The sequence below is a fragment of the Rhincodon typus genome, chromosome 9 (assembly GCF_021869965.1).
Source record: "Rhincodon typus isolate 14 chromosome 9, sRhiTyp1.1, whole genome shotgun sequence".
In the NCBI taxonomy this organism is placed as follows: domain Eukaryota; kingdom Metazoa; phylum Chordata; class Chondrichthyes; order Orectolobiformes; family Rhincodontidae; genus Rhincodon; species Rhincodon typus.
Genome location: NC_063340.1, coordinates 37,772,093 through 37,795,588, shown reverse-complemented (window position 1 = coordinate 37,795,588; position 23,496 = coordinate 37,772,093). Strand labels below are relative to the sequence as shown.

At 41.6% G+C, this 23,496-nt stretch overlaps 1 protein-coding gene across 2 annotated transcripts in view; it reads left to right on the top strand.

Annotated features, from left to right (window-relative positions):
- sanbr (SANT and BTB domain regulator of CSR) overlaps positions 1 to 23,496 on the top strand; it is a 137,687-nt gene that overhangs the window by 42,059 nt on the left and 72,132 nt on the right. For both annotated transcript variants that reach the window (XM_048601512.1, XM_048601511.1), the window contains 2 exons: positions 1,377 to 1,529; positions 10,486 to 10,631. In XM_048601512.1, the coding sequence (XP_048457469.1) occupies positions 1,377 to 1,529; positions 10,486 to 10,631 (299 nt within the window). The remainder of the gene's footprint in view (positions 1 to 1,376; positions 1,530 to 10,485; positions 10,632 to 23,496) is intronic.

Sequence of the window (23,496 nt, the reverse complement as noted above, 5' to 3'; positions counted from 1 at the left end):
CCCTTGACATCAAGGCAAAATTTGACTGAGTATAGTATCAAGGAGTCCGAGCAAAACATGAAATGCAGGATAGTTAGACAATTTCCACCTGTTGGAGTCATACCTTGCACTAAGGAATATTGCTGGAAATCAATCATTCGTGGAGTATTGCTATGGAAGTTTCTCACGTTAGTGTCCTGGCCCAACCAGCTTCAGCTGTTTCATCAACAACATGTCCTCCATTATATGGTCAGAATTAAGCATATTTGCTAATGATTGAACAAAGCTTCAGCAACATTCATACCTCCTCAGAGACTGAAGCTAATTCAGTGTCCATACTCATCACGACTTGGACTACATTCAGGCTTAGGCTGACAGTTTGGGCCATTAGACAACTGTCATATTCAACAAGATCGAACCTAATTATCTCTGCTTGACATTCACTGGCATTGCAATTGCTGAATCCCCCACTGTCAATATCGTGGGGGAATCAATTACCAGAAGCTGTAATGGTCCCGCCATATAAACGCTGTCATAGTTAAAAGCAGGTCAGAGGCTGGGAATTGTGTGGTCTGCCCACCGTATGCAGGGCACAATAGTGAATACTGTCCACAATGAGTGCTACTGCAGCAACACACGCGAAATTTGATATCATCTTTGACAAAACAGCCCTTTTATCACCTGAAACATTTGCTCCCTCCACCACTAACACACAGTCATATCAGTGTGGACTATTTACTTAATGCAATGCAGAAACTCACCAAAGCTCCTTGACAGCAGCTTTCCAACCTATGGCCTCTATTACCTAGGAGTAGACTAACAACAGGTTCTTGGGAATACCACCATCTCCAAATTCCTATCAAAGCCCATACCATTTTGCCTTGGAATTATATTGCTGATCCTTCACTTTCCTGGAATTCCCTTCCCAGCGCACTGAGTGCTGCTACACAATATGTACTGCAGTAGTTCAAGAATGTGGCTAGCCACCACCTTCAAGGGCAGATAGAGATGGACAATAAATACTGGCTAACCAGTAACTCCCACATCCTGTGAAAGAATAATAATGAAAATTATCTAACCTTCATAACCTTGAATATTTCAATGACATCACTTCTAATTTCTTTAAACTCCAGAGAATATGGATATGATTTATTCATCCTCAATATTTGCTGTACACTTTTTTTTGATGTTTTTTTAAGTTACTTCTTTTACTGGAACAAGTCTGTTTGTTTTATATAATAATGAATTCACTGCAGAATTCCAATTGAAGTAAATTAGAAAGATGAGTGAATTTATGTGAAGTCAAAATATTCAATCTCCAAAAGTTATTTTCCAAATATGGCAATATACAAAAAAAAAATCGATACTGCTATTGCTATCATTTCAATTTGTTTCAGGTTTTTCAATGCACTGAGCTCTCCCACTGCCAGTACCACCCAGAACAAGTGGTGTATCCTTTGATAAACAACCAGTTGACCACTCCAGGAATTGGATACTATCCTTGTTGTAAGCAGAAAGTCCTACGGTTTGATCCTCTTCAAACGAATACTGTAAGTATGAAGAAAGTAGACAAAAAATTTAGGTATATATGATTAGTACAACATCAGAAATATATTAAGCTGTAGACGTTTACAGCATGGAGGAGGTTCGATTGCCTGTCTAGGCAGTTTTAGCTCTATTCTCCTTATATCTAAACCTGTTTTCTATTTGTACTCCATCCTGTTTCTCCATAAAATGCAGGATTAAAAAATGGTCTGTGGTATTTTCCATGGGTTCTATTTGCAACCTACTTGGACCTGTTTCCATAGAGGTAGAGCCTCATTTATTTACTTGTAATGTTGGTCAGAGTGGAATCTATACTGCTAGCTGTCTGAGCACTCAACAAGGGCCAAGCAGCAGATGAATGTAGCAAATGCTGCAACTAGCTTGGCTCATTTTAAGGGCATTCTGTTTCTTTTGAAAGGGAACTATATTGACTGAGCTGGGCTGCTGCTGGATGCTGTGTTTGCAGTTCTGAAAAAGGAAAATAAAACGTTAAGGCGGAGAGAGGGTTCCCATGTACATGGATGTGCTGTTCAAGTCCTTTGTCATTAAAGTGAATTTGAGGAGGACACTGTAGCTCTTTGTGCAGGATAAAAGGTTCTCAAGGACCACCTTCAGAAAAGTTTGCGAACAGGTGGCCAGTAAGCTTCATTCTCAGCCTAGGGGCAAGAGTTTGTCATTCCACAAGATGTCTAACAACATAATGGTCAAGGTCAGCAAGTGCATCTCCACTTGGCATCTCTCAGCACACCACCAGCATTTAAAGCTGATCAACACCGGCACCCTTATTACTTGCCCATGATCAGTCCTTAACACTCAGAATTCATGCCTAACGTCCAGATACTACATCTCACCTTTACATATTTCAATAAAGCCAGTATCACACCAGCTATCACTGCTCTATCCACCTCCAGCTCTTCAGTTGTGATGGCCATATCACCTGAATACAGTGCATCACAAATCATTGACCTTCTGTCCTCTCTTGCAGGTGACACACAATGAAAGGGAGCATAGCAGAACCAGTAGGAGCCAAGAATGTCTCCACCTCCTGATATCTATGGAGGTAATGGTTTTCTGCATTATTGGTCTGGCTGTGACAAACCCATGGCATCCAGTTTTGCTGGGAACATTGTGGATGATGGTACGTTAGTGCTTTACGCCACTGTCAAACTCTCAGCTCACCCTCGTCCTACTATCTGGTATGATGAGTAAGCTGCAGGTGGTGTGACCATGGACGTTTGCCTCTCCCCTCAGCCAACGTTCCCTTTTTGATTTCCTGCTTTCAGGCATCCAATAGCTGCCACCTGCTAGCCACAGCAGCATCTCTGGAGGAGAAAAGAGAGCAACAGCATGCACAGCAGTTATGAAGAGGTTTCAATACTTGACCTGATGCATGTTGTGTTACATTCGAGGTTAGAGGAATGCACCTTTGTGCTAGTCCAACTAGTTAATAAGTAACAACGTAAAACAAAATACTTCTTTGACTTACGAAGATGACTAATGAAATAATTTATTTAACATTTTAAACAACAGGATCCATCAACCAGGTTTCTTAAACACACTAAAACTTGACCAATTACTACAACTTTATTGACTAACATACACAGTGGGTCATAAATATCCCCAAAAAATATACGGAAACACACACACTTTCTCACTCTGTCTCTCTCTCAGGAAAAGAGAAAAAAAAAGATGAATTTCTCTATAGAGATTGGCCTTCTGAAAAAAATCACTAGCTAATGGGTTAAGCTTGAAGGATGAAATTTAAAATGTTCCTGTCTGTTGCTCTGGCTGGTATGTTCAAGTCACTAATCATGGACAGGAAATGCAAAATTGAGATGTTTCTTCAATTATGTTTTCAAAAGAACAAATAGGTTTCACTGTGAACTCATAAAGAGGATTTTGTTCTCAGAAATGAGAGATCAGCCAGCAACTTGTTCTTAACAATCTCCCTTCAACTCCGCTTGTTCTTATCAGACTTCCTTCCAACTTAGTTAGATTAAAGAAAAGTACTTCTTCAAGGCTATAACTATTCCAAAAGAGCCACAACAGGAACCTACAGTGAAGCCTACATGTATCACCAGTTGTGTCATTTACAGGAAGCCTTGTTTTAAAAAAAAATTCAGTGTCCACAGGGAAATTTTAATGATCTCTTCCAAAGAAACCACTCCAGGCATTTCCACAAAATTTGAAATAAATCCCTCAAATTTTAATATTCCAAGCAATATCAAATATAAAATGTCTTCCTAACATAACTACAAGCTCAGATACTGGGAGCACTGTATGTACCTTGGAGTCAAGTATAGAATTGGGATGAGCAGATAGTTTGTAGTCAGTAGGCTGTATGGTCTTCAAACTGCCTGGGGGAAAGGCTAGTATATGTGGCAGCTTACCAGAGGTGAGGTTGCAGAAAACTCCAATGAGGACCAAGACTGGTTGAGGTATAATGCTGATGAGGATATATCCTAAAAAACTACGTGCATTGGTCATACTATCAGTCAGCCTTCTGTCGGTATGCATGGAGGAATCCATCTCCAGGTTGGAATCATTGTGCAGAATTTTCCTTTTCCGCAGCCTTGAATCCATTTCTTTATTATTGCTGCTGACCCAGAGGCACTGCTTAGATGATGTTTTGGATGATGGGATAGTAAGTAGCAAGTAAAATTCACGCCAAACAGGATCAAGGTAATGATCTGCAACAAGGCAACCTGACTACTTCTCCCTGACATTCAATAGCAGTAGCATTGGTGAATTCCCCCAACATTAACATCCTCTGGCTTGCCATTGACCAGCCATGTGAATACTGTGACAAGAACCGTTCAGAGGCTGGAAATTCTGTGGTATGTAACTCATGTCCAAGTTCCCAAAGTCTGTCCTCTGGCTGAGCATGACATTTTCAGTGGAAATATGGAAAGAGCAACAAACGATGACCTTGCCAGTAGTATTCCCATCCAAAAACAAACAAATGGAAAAGACATCCACAGTACTTAAGTTTACTATGGCAGAAATTATTCTACATTGTCTTACTTGCATTCTGGGTGCTTAGATCTTTATTAAGGTTAGTGCTGAATATCTTGCAGCTGTACTTCAGTAAGTGATGAGTGAATACATTGAATGGACCTGCAGAATCCAAGTTTGTATATAAACCATCTAGTCTATCAAGAAAGCTGAGTGATATTAAGCCAACATCAATTTTGATTGCTCTAGTGCAATCCAAATGCCCACACTAATGCTTTTCCCAGTGTGGAAAGCTGCATGCAGAGAATGCAGATGCACGAGGCCGCCCCCTCCCCCTCCCCCCCACACACACCGAAGACCTCAGACCTCAGGCTTTGATAAAGTCCCTGGGGACGCTGATAGAGATCGGAAATTTGTAATGCATGTTTTCTGCTTAGACTCCTTCCTGTAATAAAGATTTCACTCTTGCACATGTTGGATGAAGACATTTCTCCTAGTCCTCTGTGTGATAATTTTATGTCGCTAACCTTTTGACATAGATGATTTTTATTTGTTTGAAGTCAATCAGTGCTGTTGAATAAACCTGCCTTTATATTCTTCAAGTTTGTCAGCTAAGTTGCTGAAAGTGTGAGCTGATAATGGTAAGGGAAACATGGCATCTAGGTCCTCGGTGAACAATACAACCACTTATGTATGTAGTTAACCAGTCAGACTTTAGGATTATGAAATAAGTAATTGAAAAACTGAAAGGAAAGTAAAAGATCAAGTTGTTGTATTCAGCGCCAAATCAGGCATAGAAAGAGAAGAGAAAATATTGAATGGGAGAGTGAAATTAAGGAACAGCAAAATAAAAGTAAACACATGAGTTTTTTTTAAAGCCTATTTAAATACCTGATAGGTGAAACTCCCTACTGATCATCAAATAGTTACAGGCAGAAGGAGGCCATTCAATCCATTGTGTCTGTCTTGGCCCTTTGAAGGAACAAATGTGTAATACTTGCAATTTTCCAGTTCTCTGGCATCACACCAAGTCCAAGATTGGAAAATTACATCACATGCTTCTGCAATATCCAGGTCCAGTACTTGAAGAGTTGCTGGAGAACACATTGATGCTAATAGTGGCTGCTCTGCAACACTTTGAAGTTTGCGTCACATAAACACAGGATGGTTGAAATGGCATTTGGCACTCTGCTTTCATTGCTCAGTCCTTTGAGTATAGGAGTTGGGAAGTCATGTTGAGGTTGTGCAGGACATTGATGAGGCCTCTTCTGGAGTCCTGTGTCCAGTTCTGGCCTCGTAGTTATAGGAAGGATATTATTAAGCTGGAGAGGGTTCAGAAGAGATTTACCAGGATGTTGCTGGGTATGGAAAGTTTGAGTTATAAAGAAAAGCTGAATAGGCTGGGGCTTTTTCACTGGAGCTTAGGAGATTGAGAGGTGACCTTACCGAAGTTTACGAAGTGATGAGAGGCACAGATAGAGTTAATGGTAGTGTCTTTTCCCTAGAATGGGGGATTTCAAGAGAAGGGGGCATATTTTTAAGGTGAGAGGAGAAAGATTCAGAAAAGACATGTGAGGCAATTTTTTTACACAGAAGATGATTTGCATGTGGAATGAACTTCCAGAGGAAGTGATGGATGTGAGCACAATTACAATGTTTTAAAAGACGTTTGGATAGGTACATGAATAGGAAAAGTTTGGAGGGATATAGGTCAGGAGTAGGGCAGTTGAGACTGGTTTAGTTTGGGATTATGTTTGGCATGGATTGGTTGAACTGAAGGGTCTGTTTCCATGCTGTATGATTCAATGACGTTATAATTTAATTTTCCACATGACATCAGTTGGCTGAAGATGGGAATTCTGTTTCTTAATTGAGAGGAACTCCTGCCTCAGAGAACTGCCAGCCAATATGATTGGATAGCAGTTCTCTAGTCCCAACAGTGCCAGAAGCTGTAGTGAACAGGATTGGGACTGCAAGCAATTTTGCAAAGCCTGAGTTCCAGAATCAAGGAACAAGTAACTATGGGACCTGAGGCCTGTGTGTGGACAGAGATGGTGATGTTGTTAAAAACGCCAAGCAGCAGGGAGCACCCGTGGGAACAGACCAAATAAAGTAGCATCATATGCTGAAAGGAGGCCACTGATAGAGGTGCTCTCCCCCCGTTTTTGCCTCAAGCCTGAGAAAGGTCACTCTCTGGTCCTTTCTTTTAATAATGCACCATCAAGTCACCCATAGATAGTAAGAACTGCTGATGCCGGAATCAGAGGTAATAGTGTGGAGCTGGAGGAACGCAGCAGGCCAGGCAGCATCAGAGGAACAGGCAAGCTGACGTTTTGGATCGGGAGCCTTCTTCATTTCTGAATTTAAGCATGGCCAATCCAGCTACTATGCACATCTTTGGACTGTAGGAGGAAACCAGAGCACCTGGAGAAAACCTGCACAGATACAAGGAGAATGTGCAAAGTCCCCACAGACAGTCACCCAAGGGTGGAATTGAACCTGGGTCCCTGGTGCTGACAGGCAGCAGTGCTAACCACTGAGCCACTAAGTCCATTTTACCATAAATAAGAGACTGTCCAAAACTCAACGTATGAGTTTAATTTTTGTGACAGTGTCGATGGTGAGGCACGCAGCAAAATGCCTTGCAATGCTAAGGAGAGACCAATGAAGCTAAAAGCAATTTTTCAATCTTGGTTTTTAAAGGAGTATCTGTTTCTCACCTGAGGTCTTGCAAAATTTACATGTTAATACCAGTGTAGCCACAATTATTTTTACAACATATGGCCCAATATTTCTATAATGGTATTTTGTATAAATTTTTCTTTGTATTTTTGCTCTTGAATGTATATTCTTGTGCGTTGTCAAACTAATTGGTTTGCTGTTTTTGTGTCTAACAATAGTTCTATATCCTTCTATGATATATCTATATGCTCAAATTACTATTCAAGTAGCAATGCAAAACAAACCTAAGATCAGAAGCCATAGGAGTAGAAATTTGGCCATTTGGCCCATCGGGTCTGCTTCATCATTCAATCATGGCTGATAAGTTTCTCAACCCCATTCTCCCACCTTCTCCCCATAATCTTTGATCCCCTTAACAATCGAGAGCTTATCTATCTCTGTCTTAAATATACTGAATAACCTGGCTTCTACAGTCTTTTGTGGCAATGAATTCCATAGATTCACCACTCTCTGGCTGAAGAAGTTTCTCCTCCTCTCCCTTCTAAAGGGTCTTCCCTTTACCCTAAGGCTGTGCTCTCGGGTTCTAGTCTCTACTGCTAGTGGAAACATCTTCTCAATGTCCACTCTATCCAGGCTTTTCAGTATTCCGAAAGTTTCAATTATATCCCCCCTCAAGCTTCTAAATTCCATTGAGTATAGACCCAGGGTGCTCAAACGTTCCTCACATGTTAAGCCTTTCATTCCTTGGATCATTCTCGTGAACCTCCTCTGGACCCAATCCAGAGACGGTGCATCCTTCCTGACATATGGGGCCCAAAATCGCTCACAATATTCTAAATGTGGTCTGATCAGAGCCTTATATTCTAATCCTCTCGAAATGAATGCCAACATTGCATTTGCATTCCTAACTACCAACTCAACCTTCAAGTTAACTTTAAGAGAATCCTGGTCTAGGACTCCCAAGTCCTTTATCACTTCAGCTTTCTGAATTTTCTCCCCATTTAGAAAATATTCCAAGCCTCAATTCTTCTGACCAAGGCGCATGACCTCACACTTTTCCATGTTGAATTCCATCTGCCACTTCTTTGCCCACTCTTGTAAACTGTCTAAATCCTTTTACAGCCTGCCCACCACCTCAGTACCACCTGTCCCTCCACCTGTCTTTGTATCATCTGCAAACATAGCCAGAATGCCTTCGGTTCCTTCATCTCGATCATTAATGTATAAAGTGAAAAGCATCTTTGCAATTCTTTCATTCTCTGGAGTCAGAGTTGCTCCTTCACTTTGAAATGGTTCCATGCACTTTTTAGTCTCTTGCTTTATTAGATGCTTTCGGAAGTTCTTCCTCTAATAGTAAGGCTGTTATTAATATTTTCTTGCTTCCCTTCTAATCTCTCTTTTTTCACCTCCCTATTGACATTTTCATGAATATTATTAGTATAAACTTCAGGGTTGCCTTTTTTCAGGTCAGTTTCATTGAATCTCTATTTATCCATTGTATTTATGCATCAATAAAAACTGAAAGAACTGCAGATGCTGTAAATCAGAAACAAAAACAGAAGTTGCTGGAAAAGCTCAGCAGGTCTGGCAGCATCTGTGAAGAAAAAATCAGAGTTAACATTTCAGATCCAGTGACCCTTCCTCCTATACATCAATGCCTTCCTTTTAACCTTATTATTTGTAATTTTATACATTTCTTTTCCTTGAAGGTAGCTTACTGATCTGATCTTTCAATCTTTCTGCTAACTTTTCTTCCTAATTATTTTGGGACAAATCCATTCTCATCTTGACAAACTTTTCCTTCTCTGTTCATCTTTTTTCTTCTTCCTTATCCTAACCATGTTGAGTTAATTGTTTCCCAGAATTTTCTAATACTTACAGATCCATTATTTACCCTGCAACATTTCTCTGAACAGTGCTTTTCTTCACATTGATCAAGGAAGCACTTCTGGATGCATTCTAAAAGGTGGCATACACTATGACTGCATGTATTACTATTATTCCATTGTGTGGAGGTGCTGGTGTTGGACTTCTTCCAATGCGTATTTGGTCAGTTAAAATTGCACAATGTTCCTTTGTTTTGACTGGCATATCTTTCTGTTTTCTTTTCAAAACAGCTTAATGACCTGTAATGCTCACCTGGACATTGTTATATGATCACATTGGTCTAGATTTTTTCAGTAACCCTGCCACCCACCCTTTTGTGTCCTTCCTCATCCTCAGAAAGTGTTATAACCATGAATATTAAGTTTCCAGACTTGTTCAAACTTATCTGTATCTCTTTTTTAGCTGTCACATTACATCACTCTGCAGCTAATAATATTCTAGTTGTCCAATTTAATTGTGAATGCTTTATGACTTCATTTACGTACTGTCAATGGTGACTCCATTATTTTTGACGTTGATACTTACTCCTTATCCCAGTTTTCTCATTTTTTGGGCCTCCTTGCCTCGTCTGCAATGTTTTTATCTCACTACCCATAGCATATTGCATTTTCTCTTCTGGTGATATTTTATCATTGTTTATTTCTGCTATGCATTCTGATTGCTTTGTTAGTTCCTCTCCTGCCACTCACCAAGACATTCCTCAACTCCTAATACATTAAATTTAATTGATTCAATCACTTCTCAAAGGCACTATGTATAGACAACAATTAGTGATGTTCAGATCCCACAAACAAATTGTTAAAACCTGCCATTTACTGTATTTTAGATAATCTATACACAGTGCTGTTGTAGTATCTAATAATTCTATCAGTGTTTCTACTTGAAAAAATACTTGGTAATTATTTTAATGTTTTTAATTGACAGTAAATAATTCACTGGTTTATCTGGCAAGGCACAGTCCTTGTGAACTGCCTATGAGTTTACTTCTTCCAGTAAAACAAACTTTGGATTATGACAACAAGTTTTGCATCTCTTGTACCAATCACTGTCACCACACCTAATTATTTCTGGGGACTAAATTTTCAAAAGAAAAATCAACAATAATTCATCAGGACCTTGACAAGAGATTGCTATGTCCATATACGTAAGTTAAGATAGCCAAACATATTTCTTTCTATTACTTTACCCATGGCAGAAACTTAGGCAGTTGTCTGCAGCAGTAGGCATGTTTCAATAAACATTGCTCATCATTGAACAGAATGATAGTATCCTGGGGCAATTTGTTTAAAAGAACAATATACTCTTGGATATTTTCACATCATTCTGCAAAAAGTAAATATTATTTATGAGTGGAGCTTGAATTTTCTGTAAGTCAGAATGGTAGTGCAAACTACAATTGATTTAATAAGCTGTCCTTCTATATTTTGTTTTACTCAGGGTTGTAAAGTGCGGGATCATGTTGTCAAATTACCCAGTCAGCTTCAAAATGGTAAAATTACTTCAGTATCAGTCAACCAAGTGTACTGTGATGTTCTCCAGCACAAGGATGTTGTCTGTGTGCCATTCAGTAAAACAGAGGAGAGGTAACTCACAAAAAACCTAATCATCAATGCGCACTTTTAAACTTGGCATTTTTGTTTTATTCTTGTATATTTTTAAAGTATTGAATTTTTGGATGCTGGTTCCTATGTTGTTGTTTTGAAAAAAATGGTTTTAAGGAAGAAGGTACATGAAAGGTTCATGAGTCCTGACCGACAAGTCATTGGTGCATTTTGCTGTGTGTTAACTTTTTAAAATTTTATGCTTATATATATATGCATTTACTAATGCTGCTATCAGATCTGTGTTTACATTTATCTAAATGTATATTCATATAATTCTATATATAATCTATTTAAAGTATATATGCGATTTTATTTTATTATCTTTCTGGATGTCAAAGCTATTGAAGTCGGTATATCCTTGCATGAATTTGCTACATTTTGGATGCAAATCAAAATATCCAGAGATTTCAAATAGTCTGAAAACCATAATAAAGCAGCAGAATAATTTCCAGATACATAATTTTTGATGTCTTATCCAAGCATATTCCCAAAGTTTGTACTTAGTTCAGTTGTGTTGATAGTTTTGTTTTTATTCACATATACTAACAATCAGACGAATAGTTATAAAAATAGCAAAAATTTGAACTTTGCCAAAAACTTACTCTTCAATGTAAAACAGCAGGTTAAATTGTTTAACAAATTATGTGATTTTGGAAGATGCCAAGAGCCTTGTCATTGTTCCAATTTAAAGTTTTTGAGAAGATTTGTAACTCAGGTTGTGGATCAGGTTGTAGACTTGCTTGCCGAGCCGGTGTGTTTGATTGCAGAAGTTTCGTCACCCTTCTAGGTGACATCGTCAGTGCGCCTCCAGTGAAGCGTTAGTGTTCTGTCCCCGCTTGTTATTTATATGTCTCAGTTGCTGGGGTGGTTGGCATCACTTCCGGTTCTGTTTTTCAGTGGTTTGTAAATTGGGTCCAGTTCAATGTGTTCTCTGGCCTGGCAGAGAAACCAGGGACTCCTGGTTGCAGTAGGCCAAGAGTGGGGACTTTCGGCGTCATCGTGGCAGCAACAGAGCCAGGGACTTCTGGTTGTGGTTGCAGCAGGCCTGCAGTGAGGATTATCGACGAGGTGGTGACTGCAGCTCCTGGTAGCGGTAGGCCCAGAGCCGAGGACTCCTAGTTAATGATGAGGTGGCGGCAGCAGCAGAGCTGGGAACTCCTGGTTTCGGAGCGTGTGTGAGTTCAGCACGGGACCTGGCATCAGTGGCGAGGTGGGCCCACAAGAAAGAGATGGCTTCTGAAGAGTAGCGACTTCTACATTGATGGGTCTGGCGTAGGTGCTTCACTGTCTGTGTAGATGGCTATTAAACTTAGCAAGGCAATGTGATGAGTGAGCTCAGGCTCAGGGCAGAGGTGGCAGGCTCCCTTTCAGATTTTTTTTTATTCTTAAACTATTCAAAATGGTGCCAGATTGTTGCAACAATTGAAGCTTTTCTCTCTATTTTACTGTATTATTCGCTGTAAAATGCAAGTGACAATAAATCATTCAATTCACTCAAGAACTTGTACTTTTACAGCAGCTTTTACAATCTCAAAATATCCCAAGGTACTTTACAACAATGACCACACACTTCATAATCAGTAATGTAGGCAATGCAACAGCCAATTTGTGTACAGCAGGGTCCACAAACAGTAATGAAGTAATCCATGTCATCCATTTTAGATGATGATTGAAGGGCAAATGACTGATGGATGCTGATAGATTTTTTTTACACCTCCCTAATTGGGTGCATGGGACCTCAATTTAATGCCTCATCCAAAGGTACTGCAATGAAGTGGCAACTTAGTTTATTTCAATTGTCCAGCTTCTGACTGAGACAAAAGAGCTACCACTGTGACAAGGTTGTACCAGCAGTAAGTTGATAATTATGTTGCTCTTTCCTTCTTCACTGGCATAGCAAGATCCTTTTAGTGTTGCCTACAGGCACAGTAGTGAGGAAATGTTTAAGACCATAAGAATTAGGAACAGGTGTAGACCATTCAGCCCCTCGAGCCTTCTCTGCCAATCAATAGGATCATGGCTGATTTGACATTCCTCACGTCCACTTTCCTGCCTTCTCCCACTAATCCTTGATTCCCCTACCGATCAAAAATCTATTTCAGCCTTAAATATAGATAAAATGTGTCCCCACACCTCTATGTGGCAAGGAGCTTCAAAGATTCACAACCCTCTGAGAGAAGACATTCCTCTGCATTTCAGTCTTAAATTGGCACCCCTTTAGTCTGATGCTATGCCCTCTGGTGCTAGACTCTCCCACGAGAGGAAGCATCATCTCAACATTTATTCTGTCAAGAATCCTAAATGTTTCAATAAGATCACCTCTCATTCTTATAAACTGCAATGAGTACAGTCCCAACCTGTTTAACCTTGGCTCGTAAGACAATCCTCCACACCAGGGATCATCGTAGTAAACCTTTTCTGAACTGCCTCCGATGAAACAATACCTTTCCTTAAATAAAGGAACCAAAACTGTTCGCAGCACACGAGATGTGGCATCACAAGTACTTTGTACAGTTGCAGTAAGACGTTCCTGCTATATACTCCAATCCTCTTAAAATAAGGGCCAACATTCCATTAGCTTTCTTGATTTCCTACTGCACCTTTGTGCTAGCTTTTTATGTTTTGTGCGCAGGTACCCTCAAGTCACTTTGTGTTGCAGTTTTCTGCAGTTTTTCTCCATTTAAGTAGCAGTCTGTTCTTTTATTCTCCCTCCAAAAAGAAACAACTTCACATTTTCCCACATTATATGCCATTTGCCAACTTTTTGCCCACTTACTTAACCTATCAGTATCGCTCTGTAAACTGTATCCGCCTTGCAACTTGGTTTTCTACCTACTTTTGTGTCGTCTGCAAATTTCACTATAGTGCATTCGCTTCCTTCCTCCAAGTTATTAATATGTATTGTAAACTGTATCAGTCCCAGCACTGACATTGCAGAATCCCACTAGTTACAGGTTGCCAACCTGAAAAAGAACCCCTTATCCCCGCTCAGTTTCCTGCTCATTAGCTAATTCTCTATCTATGACAACATACTACCTCCAGCATCATGGGCTCTTATCTTCTGACTTAACTTTATCCGAGGAACCTTGTTGAATACCTTCTGGAAATCTAACTGCAACACACCTACTGGTTACCCTCTATCCACTCTAGTTGAGACTTTAAAAAGTCTAATAAACACTATTTTCCTTTCACGAAGCCATCTGCTTCATTAGATTATGATTTTCGAAATGTACTGCCATTACATCTTTAATAAATGATTCCAACATGTTTGGCTGATCAGTCATTAATTACCTGCTTTTTGCCTCCCTCCTTTTTTGAATAGGGGTCTCATATTAGCAGTTTTCCAATTCTCCAGTACTTCTCCAGAATCCATGGATTTTTGGAAAATAGTAAGCAGTGCTTCACTATCTGTGTAGATGGCTATTAGAATCCTCGGATGCAAGCCATCAAGGCCAGGGAACATACCTGCCTTTAGCTGATTAATTTGTCAATTACTACTTCTTAGTGATAGTACTTAATTTCTGCCCCGTGTTCTTTAGTATTAATAGGATGTTTGAAGTATTTTCCACTGTAAAGACTATTGAAAAATATTTGTTTATTTGTTTCCTCTGCCATTTCCTTGTTCCTCATAACTTTCTCCCCAGATTCATTTTCTAAGGCACCTTATGTTCACTTTGACCTATGTCTTCCTTTTTATGTTGTCAGTTTTTATATTCCTCACTAGTTTGTCCTCGTAGTTTCTTTGTCTTTATTATCTGCTTAGTCTATCTTTGCTGGATTCCGAATTTACCCCAGTTTTCAGGGCTATCACTGACTTGTACCTTCTTTTTATGATTCTTGTTAAATGTATTCTCCTTAACCTCCTTGGTTAGCCATGGTTGATTTATCCCTCTTAGCATCTTTCCTCCTTGCTGAGATATATTGTTGCAGAGAGTCATAAATTATCTCAAATGTCTACCACTGTTAGATTACTGTACTTACTGGTAAGCAATCTGCCCAGTCCGCTTTAACTACCTCTATCCTTGTTTCATCACAGTGTTTCACGAAATTTAACTTCATGTAAATGGTGGAAGAAATAAGGAAAGAGGAAAATGAGAAGAAAGTTAGGTGGATGGGTGCACAGAACATAGAACATTACAGAGCAGTACAGGCCCTTCGGCCCTCGATGTTGCGCCGACCTATGAAACCAATCTGAAGCCCATCTAACCTAAACTATTCCATTATCATCCATATGTTTATCCAATGACCATTTAAATGCCCTTAACGTTGGCGAGTCTACTACTTTTGCAGGCAGGGCATTCCACGCCCTTACTACTCTCTGAGTAAAGAACCTACCTCTGACATCTGTCCTATATCTATCACCCCTCAATTTAAAGCTACGTCCCCTCGTGCTAGCCATCACCATCCGAGGAAAAAGGCTCCCTCTGTCCACCCTATCTAATCCTCTGATCATCTTGTATGTCTCTATTAAGTCACCTCTTAACCTTCTTCTCTCTAACGAAAACAGCCTCAAGTCCCTCAGCCTTTCCTCATAAGACCTTCCCTCCATACCAGGCAACATCCTGTTAAATCTCCTCTGCACCCTTTCCAATGCGGTGACCAGAACTGTACGCAATACTCCAAGTGCGGCCGCACCAGAGTTTTGTACAGCTGCAACATGACCTCGTGGCTCCGAAACTCAATCCCTCTACCAATGAAACCTAACACACCATACGCCTTCTTAACAACCCTATCAACCTGGGTGGCAACTTTCAGGGATCTATGCACATGGACACCAAGATCTCTCTGCTCATCCACACTACCAAGAATCTTACCATTAGCCCAGTACTCTGTATTCCTGTTACTCCTTCCAAAGTGAATCACCTCACACTTTTCCGCATTAAACTCCATTTGCCACCTCTCAGCCCAGCTCTGCAGCTTATCTATGTCCCTCTGTAACCTGCAACATCCTTCCGCACTATCCACAACTTCACTGACTTTGGTGTCATCCGCAAATTTACTAACCCATCCTTCTACGCCCTCATCCAGGTCATTTATAAAAATGACAAACCACAGTGGCCCCAAAACAGATCCGTGAGGTACACCACTAGTAACTGAACTCCAGGATGAACATTTCCCATCAACCACCACCCTCTGTCTTCTTACAGCTAGCCAATTTCTGATACAAACCGCTAAATGACCCTCAGTCCCATGCCTCCGTATTTTCTGCAATAGCCTACCATGGGGAACCTTATCAAATGCTTTACTGAAATCCATACACACCACATCAACCGCTTTACCCTCATCCACCTGTTTGGTCACCTTCTCAACGAACTCAATAAGGTTTGTGAGGCACAACCTACCCTTCACAAAACCGTGTTGACTATCCCTAACCAAATTATTCCTTTCTAGATGATTATAAATCCTATCTCTTATAATCCTTTCCAACACTTTACCCACAACTGAAGTAAGGCTCACTGGTCTATAATTACCAGGGTTGTCTGTACTCCCCTTCTTGAACAAGGGGACAACATTTGCTAGTCTCCAGTCTTCTGGCACTATTCCTGTAGACAATGACGACACAAAGATCAAAGCCAAAGGCTCGGCAATCTCCTCCCTAGCTTCCCAGAGAATCCTAGGATAAATCCCATCCGGCCCAGGGGACTTATGTGTTTTCACACCTTCCAGAATTGCTAACACCTCCTCCTTATGAACCTCAATCCCATCTAGTCTCATAGCCGGTATCTCAGTATTCTCCTCGACAACATTGTCTTTTTCCTGTGTGAATACTGACAAAAAATATGCATCTAGCGCCTCTCCTATCTCTTTGGACTCCACGCACAACTTCCCACTACTGTCCTTGACTGGCCCTAATCTTACTCTAGTCATTCTTTTATTCCTGACATACCTATAGAAAGCTTTAGGGTTTTCCTTGATCCTACCTGCTAAAGACTTCTCATGACCCCTCCTGGCTCTTCTTAGCTCTCTCTTTAGGTCCTTCCTGGCTAACTTGTAACTCTCAAGCACCCTAACTGAGCCTTCACGCCTCATCTCTACATAAGCCTCCTTCTTCCTCTTGACAAGAGATTCAACTTCTTTAGTAAACCACAGTTCCCTCGCTCGACCACTTCCTCCCTGCCTGACAGGTACATACTTCTCAAGGACACGCAGTAGCTGTTCCTTGAACAAGCTCCACATTTCAGTTGTGCCCAGCCCCTGCAGTTTCCTTCTCCATCCTATGCATCCTAAATCTTGCCTAATCGCCTCATAATTGCCTTTCCCCCAGCTATAACTCTTGCCCTGCGGTATATACCTATCCCTTTCCATCGCTAAAGTAAACGTAACCGAATTGTGGTCACTATCACCAAAGTGCTCACCTACCTCCAAATCTAACACCTGGCCTGGTTCATTACCCAGTACCAAATCCAATGTGGCCTCGCCTCTTGTTGGCCTATCTACATACTGTGTCAGGAAACCCTCCTGCACACATTGGACAAAAACTGACCCATCTAAAGTACTCGAACTATAGCGTTTCCAGTCAATATTTGGAAAGTTAAAGTCCCCCATAACAACTACCCTGTTACTTTCGCTCCTATCCAGAATCATCTTTGCAATCTTTTCCTCTACATCTCTGGAACTTTTCGGAGGCCTATAGAAAACTCCCAACAGGGTGACCTCTCCTTTCCTGTTTCTAACCTCAGCCCATACTATCTCAGTAGACGAGTCCTCATCAAACGTCCTTCCTGCCACCATAATACTGTCCTTGACTAACAATGCCACACCTCCCCCTCTTTTACCACCTTCCCTGATCTTACTGAAACATCTAAACCCCGGAACCTGCAACAACCATTCCTGTCCCTGCTCTAACCATTTCTCCGAAATGGCCACAACATCGAAGTCCCAGGTACCAACCCATGCTGCAAGTTCACCCACCTTATTCCGGATGCTCCTGGCATTGAAGTAGACACACTTCAAACCACCTTCCTGCCTGCCAGTACACTCCTGCGACCTTGCAACCTTATTGATGACCTCACTACTCTCAACCTCCTGTACACTGGAGCTACAATTCAGGTTCCCATCCCCCTGCTGAATTAGTTTAAACCCTCCCGAAGAGCATTAGCAAATTTCCCCCCCAGGATATTGGTACCCCTCTGGTTCAGGTGCAGACCATCCCGTTTGTAGAGGTCCCACCCACGCCAGAATGAGCCCCAATTATCCAGGTATCTGAATCCCTCCCTCCTGCACCATCCCTGTAGCCACGTGTTCAACTGCTGTCTCTCCCTATTCCTCGCCTCGCTAGCACGTGCCACGGGTAACAAACCAGAGATAACAACTCTGTTTGTTCTAGCTCTAAGCTTCCACCCTAGCTCCTTGAATTTCTGCCTTACATCCCCATCCCTTTTCCTACCTATGTCGTTGGTGCCTATGTGGATCACGACTTGGGGCTGCTCCCCCTCCCCCTTAAGGATCCCGAAAACACGATCCGAGACATCACGGACCCCGGCACCTGGGAGGCAACACACCAACCGCGAGTCTCTCTCGTTCCCACAGAATCTCCTATCTGTCCCCCTAACTATGGAGTCCCCAATGACTAATGCTCTCCTCCTCTCCCCACTTCCCTTCTGAGCAACAGGGACAGACTCTGTGCCAGAGACCTGTACCCCATGGCTTACCCGTGGTAAGTCCCCCCCCCAACAGTATCCAAAACGGTGTAGGTGCAGAGCTGGATGAACACAGCAGGCCTAGGAGCAAAAAGGCTGACGTTTCGGGCCTAGACCCTTCATCAGAGAAGGGGGAGGGGAAGGGGGTTCTGAAATAAATAGGAAGAGAGGGGGAGGCGGATAGAAGATGGATAGAGGAGAGGATAGGTGGAGAGGAGACAGACAGGTCGAAGAGGCGGGGATGGAGCCAGTAAAGGTGAGTGTAAGTGGGGAGTTAGGGAGGGGATAGGTCAGCCCAGGGAGGACGGACAGGTCAAGGAGGCGGGATGAGGTTAGTAGGTAGGAGATGGGGGTGTGGCTTGAGGTGGGAGGAGGGGATAGGTGGGAGGAAGAACAGGTTAGGGAGGCGGGGAGGAGCTGGGCTGGTTTTGGGATGCGGTAGGGGGAGGGGAGATTTTGAAGCTTGTGAAATCCACGTTGATAAGTGTTCATAAGTAAGTGTTCATCCAGCTCTGCACCTTGTTGTCTCGGATTCTCCAGCATCTACAGTTCCTACTATCTCCCATTGACTCCAGTTTTGCTAGGGTTCCTTGACGCCACACTTGGTCATACATGGCCTTGATGTCAAAAGCTGTCTGACCTCACTTCATCTCTGGAATTCAGTTCTTTAGTCCGTGTTTGATCTAAGACTGTAATGAAGTCAGGAACTGTGGCCCTGACAGAATCCAGAGTGAGTGTCAGTAAGCAGATTATTGCTAAGTGCTGTTAATAGCACTGTTGATGACACTTTACTGATGATCAAGAATAGATTGATGAGGTGATAATTGACTGGGTTGGATTTGTCCTGCCTTTTTTGTACAGGATAAACCTGGGCAATTTCACACATTGTTGGGAACAGCTTGGCTAGGGAAGTGGCAAGTTCTGGAGTACAAGTCTTCAATACTTACTGGAATGTTGTCAGGACCCATAGCCTTTGCAATATGCAGTGCCCCAGCTGTTTCTTGATATCACATGATGTGAATCAAATTGGTTGAAGACTGGCATCTATGATCGTGTGGACCACTGGAGCAGGCCACAATGGATCATCCACTCGGCACTTCTGGCTGAAGGTTGTTTCAAATCTTTCAGCTGTATCTTTTGCACTGTGTTGAGCTCTTCCATCATTGAGGATGGGGATATTTGTGGAGCCTCCTCCTTCAGTAAGTTGTTTAATTGTCCACCACTATTCATGACTGAATGTGACAGGACTGCAGAACTTAAGTTTGATCTGTTGGTATTGAGATCACTTAGCGAGATTGTTTAGCTCTGTCAATCACTTGCTGCTTATGTAAGTAGTCCTGTTTGGTAGCAGCAACAGTGTTGCAAAGTTGGGTTTTTGTAAAATGATAGAGGGGAATGTTGGCTTTTTCTAGGCTTGGAGATTTAAAAAACATCAGTGAGCAGCAGCAGGCAGAGAGAGTTCCTGAAATTGAAACATTGTATCAAAAGGCTGTGTGGTTAACAACCCAAGCAGTAGTTTGCTTTGTAAGTAAGGCAACCAGTTTGAAAATCAGCCAATTAATTTAAACCAGGCACTTTGAAACTAAAAACCAATTAAATTTAAATCTGATGGTTTTGACAACCAGGTTCTAATCCTTTGGTAAGAAATTAATAGTCATCAAGGGTATAAAAGAAGAGGGCTTTTGAAAATTAGTGTAAAAGCAACTGCCGTCTATTTGAGTTAACAACCAGCAGCTCTAAAGACAAAATCACTGGCTCTCACAGAATTCTCTAGGGTCTCAGAGCAACCATCGTCTAAATAAAGGTATAGTGACACTCTCAGCTAATATTGCTAATACAAGAATTCTACAGAAAAAGACGTCGCTGACCAAGGATCAGCGGACGGGGCGCAAAGCATTCCGGAAGACGTATCATGACTGTAATTTCGAGAGATTAAGTTTTAATTTTTTTTATTAATTTTGTTTATATAAGTGGAACTTACATTTATTGGAACAGCATACCATTAGAATTTTGTTTTATTTGGGATTACTTCGTAGTTAAAAGGAATTGGTTGGTTTGTTAATAATTCTGTTCATTTGTTCACGGTTCGAATTAGAAAAAATAAATTGTTATTTTTGATTATAGAGTGACTGTCAAGTGTTCATTTCATTTAACCCCTCCTTTATAACAGATTGGAGGGTGAGAGGCAGATTATATCCTTTTTAAATTTCCTTTAACAGACTATGAGGTGAGGCGAGCCTCTCAGGGTGTTTCGGTTTTAGTTATCAGAGGGGATCGACCTCTGCTTCATAACAATCAGATTGACACCTCATATTTACAACTGCTTGGTGCTGCTTCTGGCATGCCTTCCTGCACTGTCCAGTGAACCAGAATTGATTCCCTGGATTGTTGGTAATAGTTCAGTAGGAGATATGCTATGAGATTGCAGATCGTGTTGGGATTATGATTCTGCTGCTGTTGATTGTCCACAGTAGCTCATAGATGCTGAGTCTTGAGGTGCTATTTTTTTCTGAGTCTATCCTGTTTAGCACGGTGTAGAGCCAAATAAGTTCATGGAAAATATTCTTGATGTGAAGGCAGAACTTTGTTTCCACAAGGACAGTGGGGTGGTCCCTGTTACTGATACTGTCATGGACAGATGTATCTGAAGGAGGCAGATTGGTGAGGATGAGGTTAAGTATGTTTTTCCGCCCTATTGATTCTCTCACTACCTGCCGCAGACACAGCCCAGCAGCTACATTTGTTCAGACCCAACCACATGGATTGGTGTTGCTGCTGCCAAGCCACTCTTGGTGCTGGACATTGAAATTCCCCACCCAGGGTACATTTTGCATCTTTTCCAACCTCAGTGCTTCCTCCAACTGTTGTTCAACAAGAATGAGTACTGATTCATCAGTCGAGGGTGAACCGTACACGGTAATCATCTGGAAGTTTCCTTGTCCATGTTTAATCTGATGCCCTGAGACTTCATCGGGTCTGGGGTCAATGTTGAGGACTCCTAGCGCAACTCCCTCTTGACTGAATATCATTGTGCCACCACCTCTGCTGGGTCTGTCCTGCCGGTAGGACAGGACACATCCAGGCATGGTGATGATGGTGTATGGGATATTGTAAAGTATGATTCCATGTGTATGACTATGTCGGGCTATTAACTGAATAATCTGTGAGTCAGCTGTCCTAATTTTGGCACTAGCCCCCAGGTGTCAGTAAGGAGGACTTTGCAGAGTCAACAGTGCTGTTTTTGCAAGCGTTGTTTCTGATGCCTAGGTCAATGCTAGGTGGCCCATCCGGTTTCATTTCTTTGTTGAAACTTTGTAGTGATTGATACAACTGAGTGGCTAGTTAGGCCATTTCAGAAGATTGAAAGTCGAGCGCATTGCTGTAGCTCTGGAGTTGCATTTTGGATAGACCAGGTGAGGATGGCAGATTTCCTTTGCAAAGGACATTAGTGAACCAAATGGGTTTGATGATAATCCACAACGGTTCAATGGTCAGCATTAGATTCCTAATTCCAGATATTTTATTAAATTAAAACTCCACCACCCACCATGTGGGTTTCATACCTGGTCCTCAGAATATTAGCTGAGTTTCTGGATTAATAGTCTGGGTATAATACCACTAGACAATTGCTTCCCCATTTTAGCTGGCAAATGGGCTGCTTTGTTCTAGTTGGTATCAAGTGTCTTAAGTGCTCTTGGAGCTGTACTTGTCAGGGTAAGTGGAGAGTATGTTATCACGCTGACTTGTACCTTGCAGTTGGCAGACAGACTTCAGAAACTCAGGAGGTAAGTTACTCAATGCAGAATTCACACCATCTAAAGGGAGAGCTGGTGGCATAGTGGTAAACCACTGGTCTAATTATCCAGGGCCTAATGCACTGTTGTCATGGGTTCAAAACTCTCCACAGCAACAAGAGGAATCTAAATTCAATTAATAAAATTTCTGGAGTGAAAAGTTAGTGATCTGTGATGGTGACCATGAAGCTGTCACTCATCAGGAAAGTTCCAACGAGTTCACTAATATGCTTTAGAGAGGGAAATCTGTTCTTTTAGTTCACAGATGCCACAAAGCTGGGTAGGACAGTGAACTGTGAGAAGAATGCAGAGATGCTTCAATATGATTTGGACAACTTGAGTGAGTGGGCAAGTGTGTGGCAGTTGAGATATAATGTGGATAAATATGAGGTTATCCACTTTGGTAGCAAAAACAAGAAGATGGGTAGCGATAGATTGGGAAAGGGGAAGGTATAATGAGCTCTGGGTCTCCTTGTCATCAGTCACTTAAAGTAAGCGTGCAGCTGCAGCAGTGACTATGAAGACAAATGGTATATTGGTATCGGAGATAGTAGGAACTGCCGATGCTGGAGTCTGGGATGTCAAGGTGTAGAGTTGGATGAACACAGCATGGTATATTGGTATGGTATGTTCCTTATCTGACGAAGAATGTTCTGGCTATGGAGAAAATGCAAATAAGGTCCACCAGACTGATTTCTGAGATGGTAGGACTGGGGCATGAGCAGATACTGGATAGGTTAGGACTATATTTACTGGGGAGTTTAGAAGAATGAGGGGGGATCTTGTAGAAACCTATAAAATTCTAACAGGACCAGACAGAGTAAACATAGGAAGGATATGTTCAATGACCACTGAGTCCAGAACCAGGGATCACAGTCTAAGGATACAGTCCATTTAGGACTGAGATGAGGAAACATTTCTTTATCCAAATAGTGGTGAGCATGTGGAATTGTCTGTTACAGAAAGCAGTTGAGGCCAAACATTGAATCTTTTCAAGAATGATTTAGATATAATTCTTTGGGCTAAAAAGATCAAAGTGGGTGAGTCAAAAGTGGGAACAGAGTACTGAGTAGGTTGAGTAGCCATGACCATGTTACATGGTAGAGTAGGCTCAAACAGCTGAATGGCCTACTTTTGTTCCTATTTTCTATGTTTCTATTTATGTAACCCCAGTGTGTTAATATTGGAAGATTCAGTGATAAAATGTCATTGAATGGCAAAAGAAGATGCATGGATTCACTCCTGTTAGAAATGGTTTCTGCCTGGTATTCTTTTGGTAAGAATACTACTTGTCTTTTATCAACAAGTCTGAATGTTTTCCAGAGATAGTAAGAACTGCCAATGATGGAGTCAGAAATAACACAGTATGGAGCTGGAGGAGCACAGCAGGCCAGGCAGCATCAAAGGAGC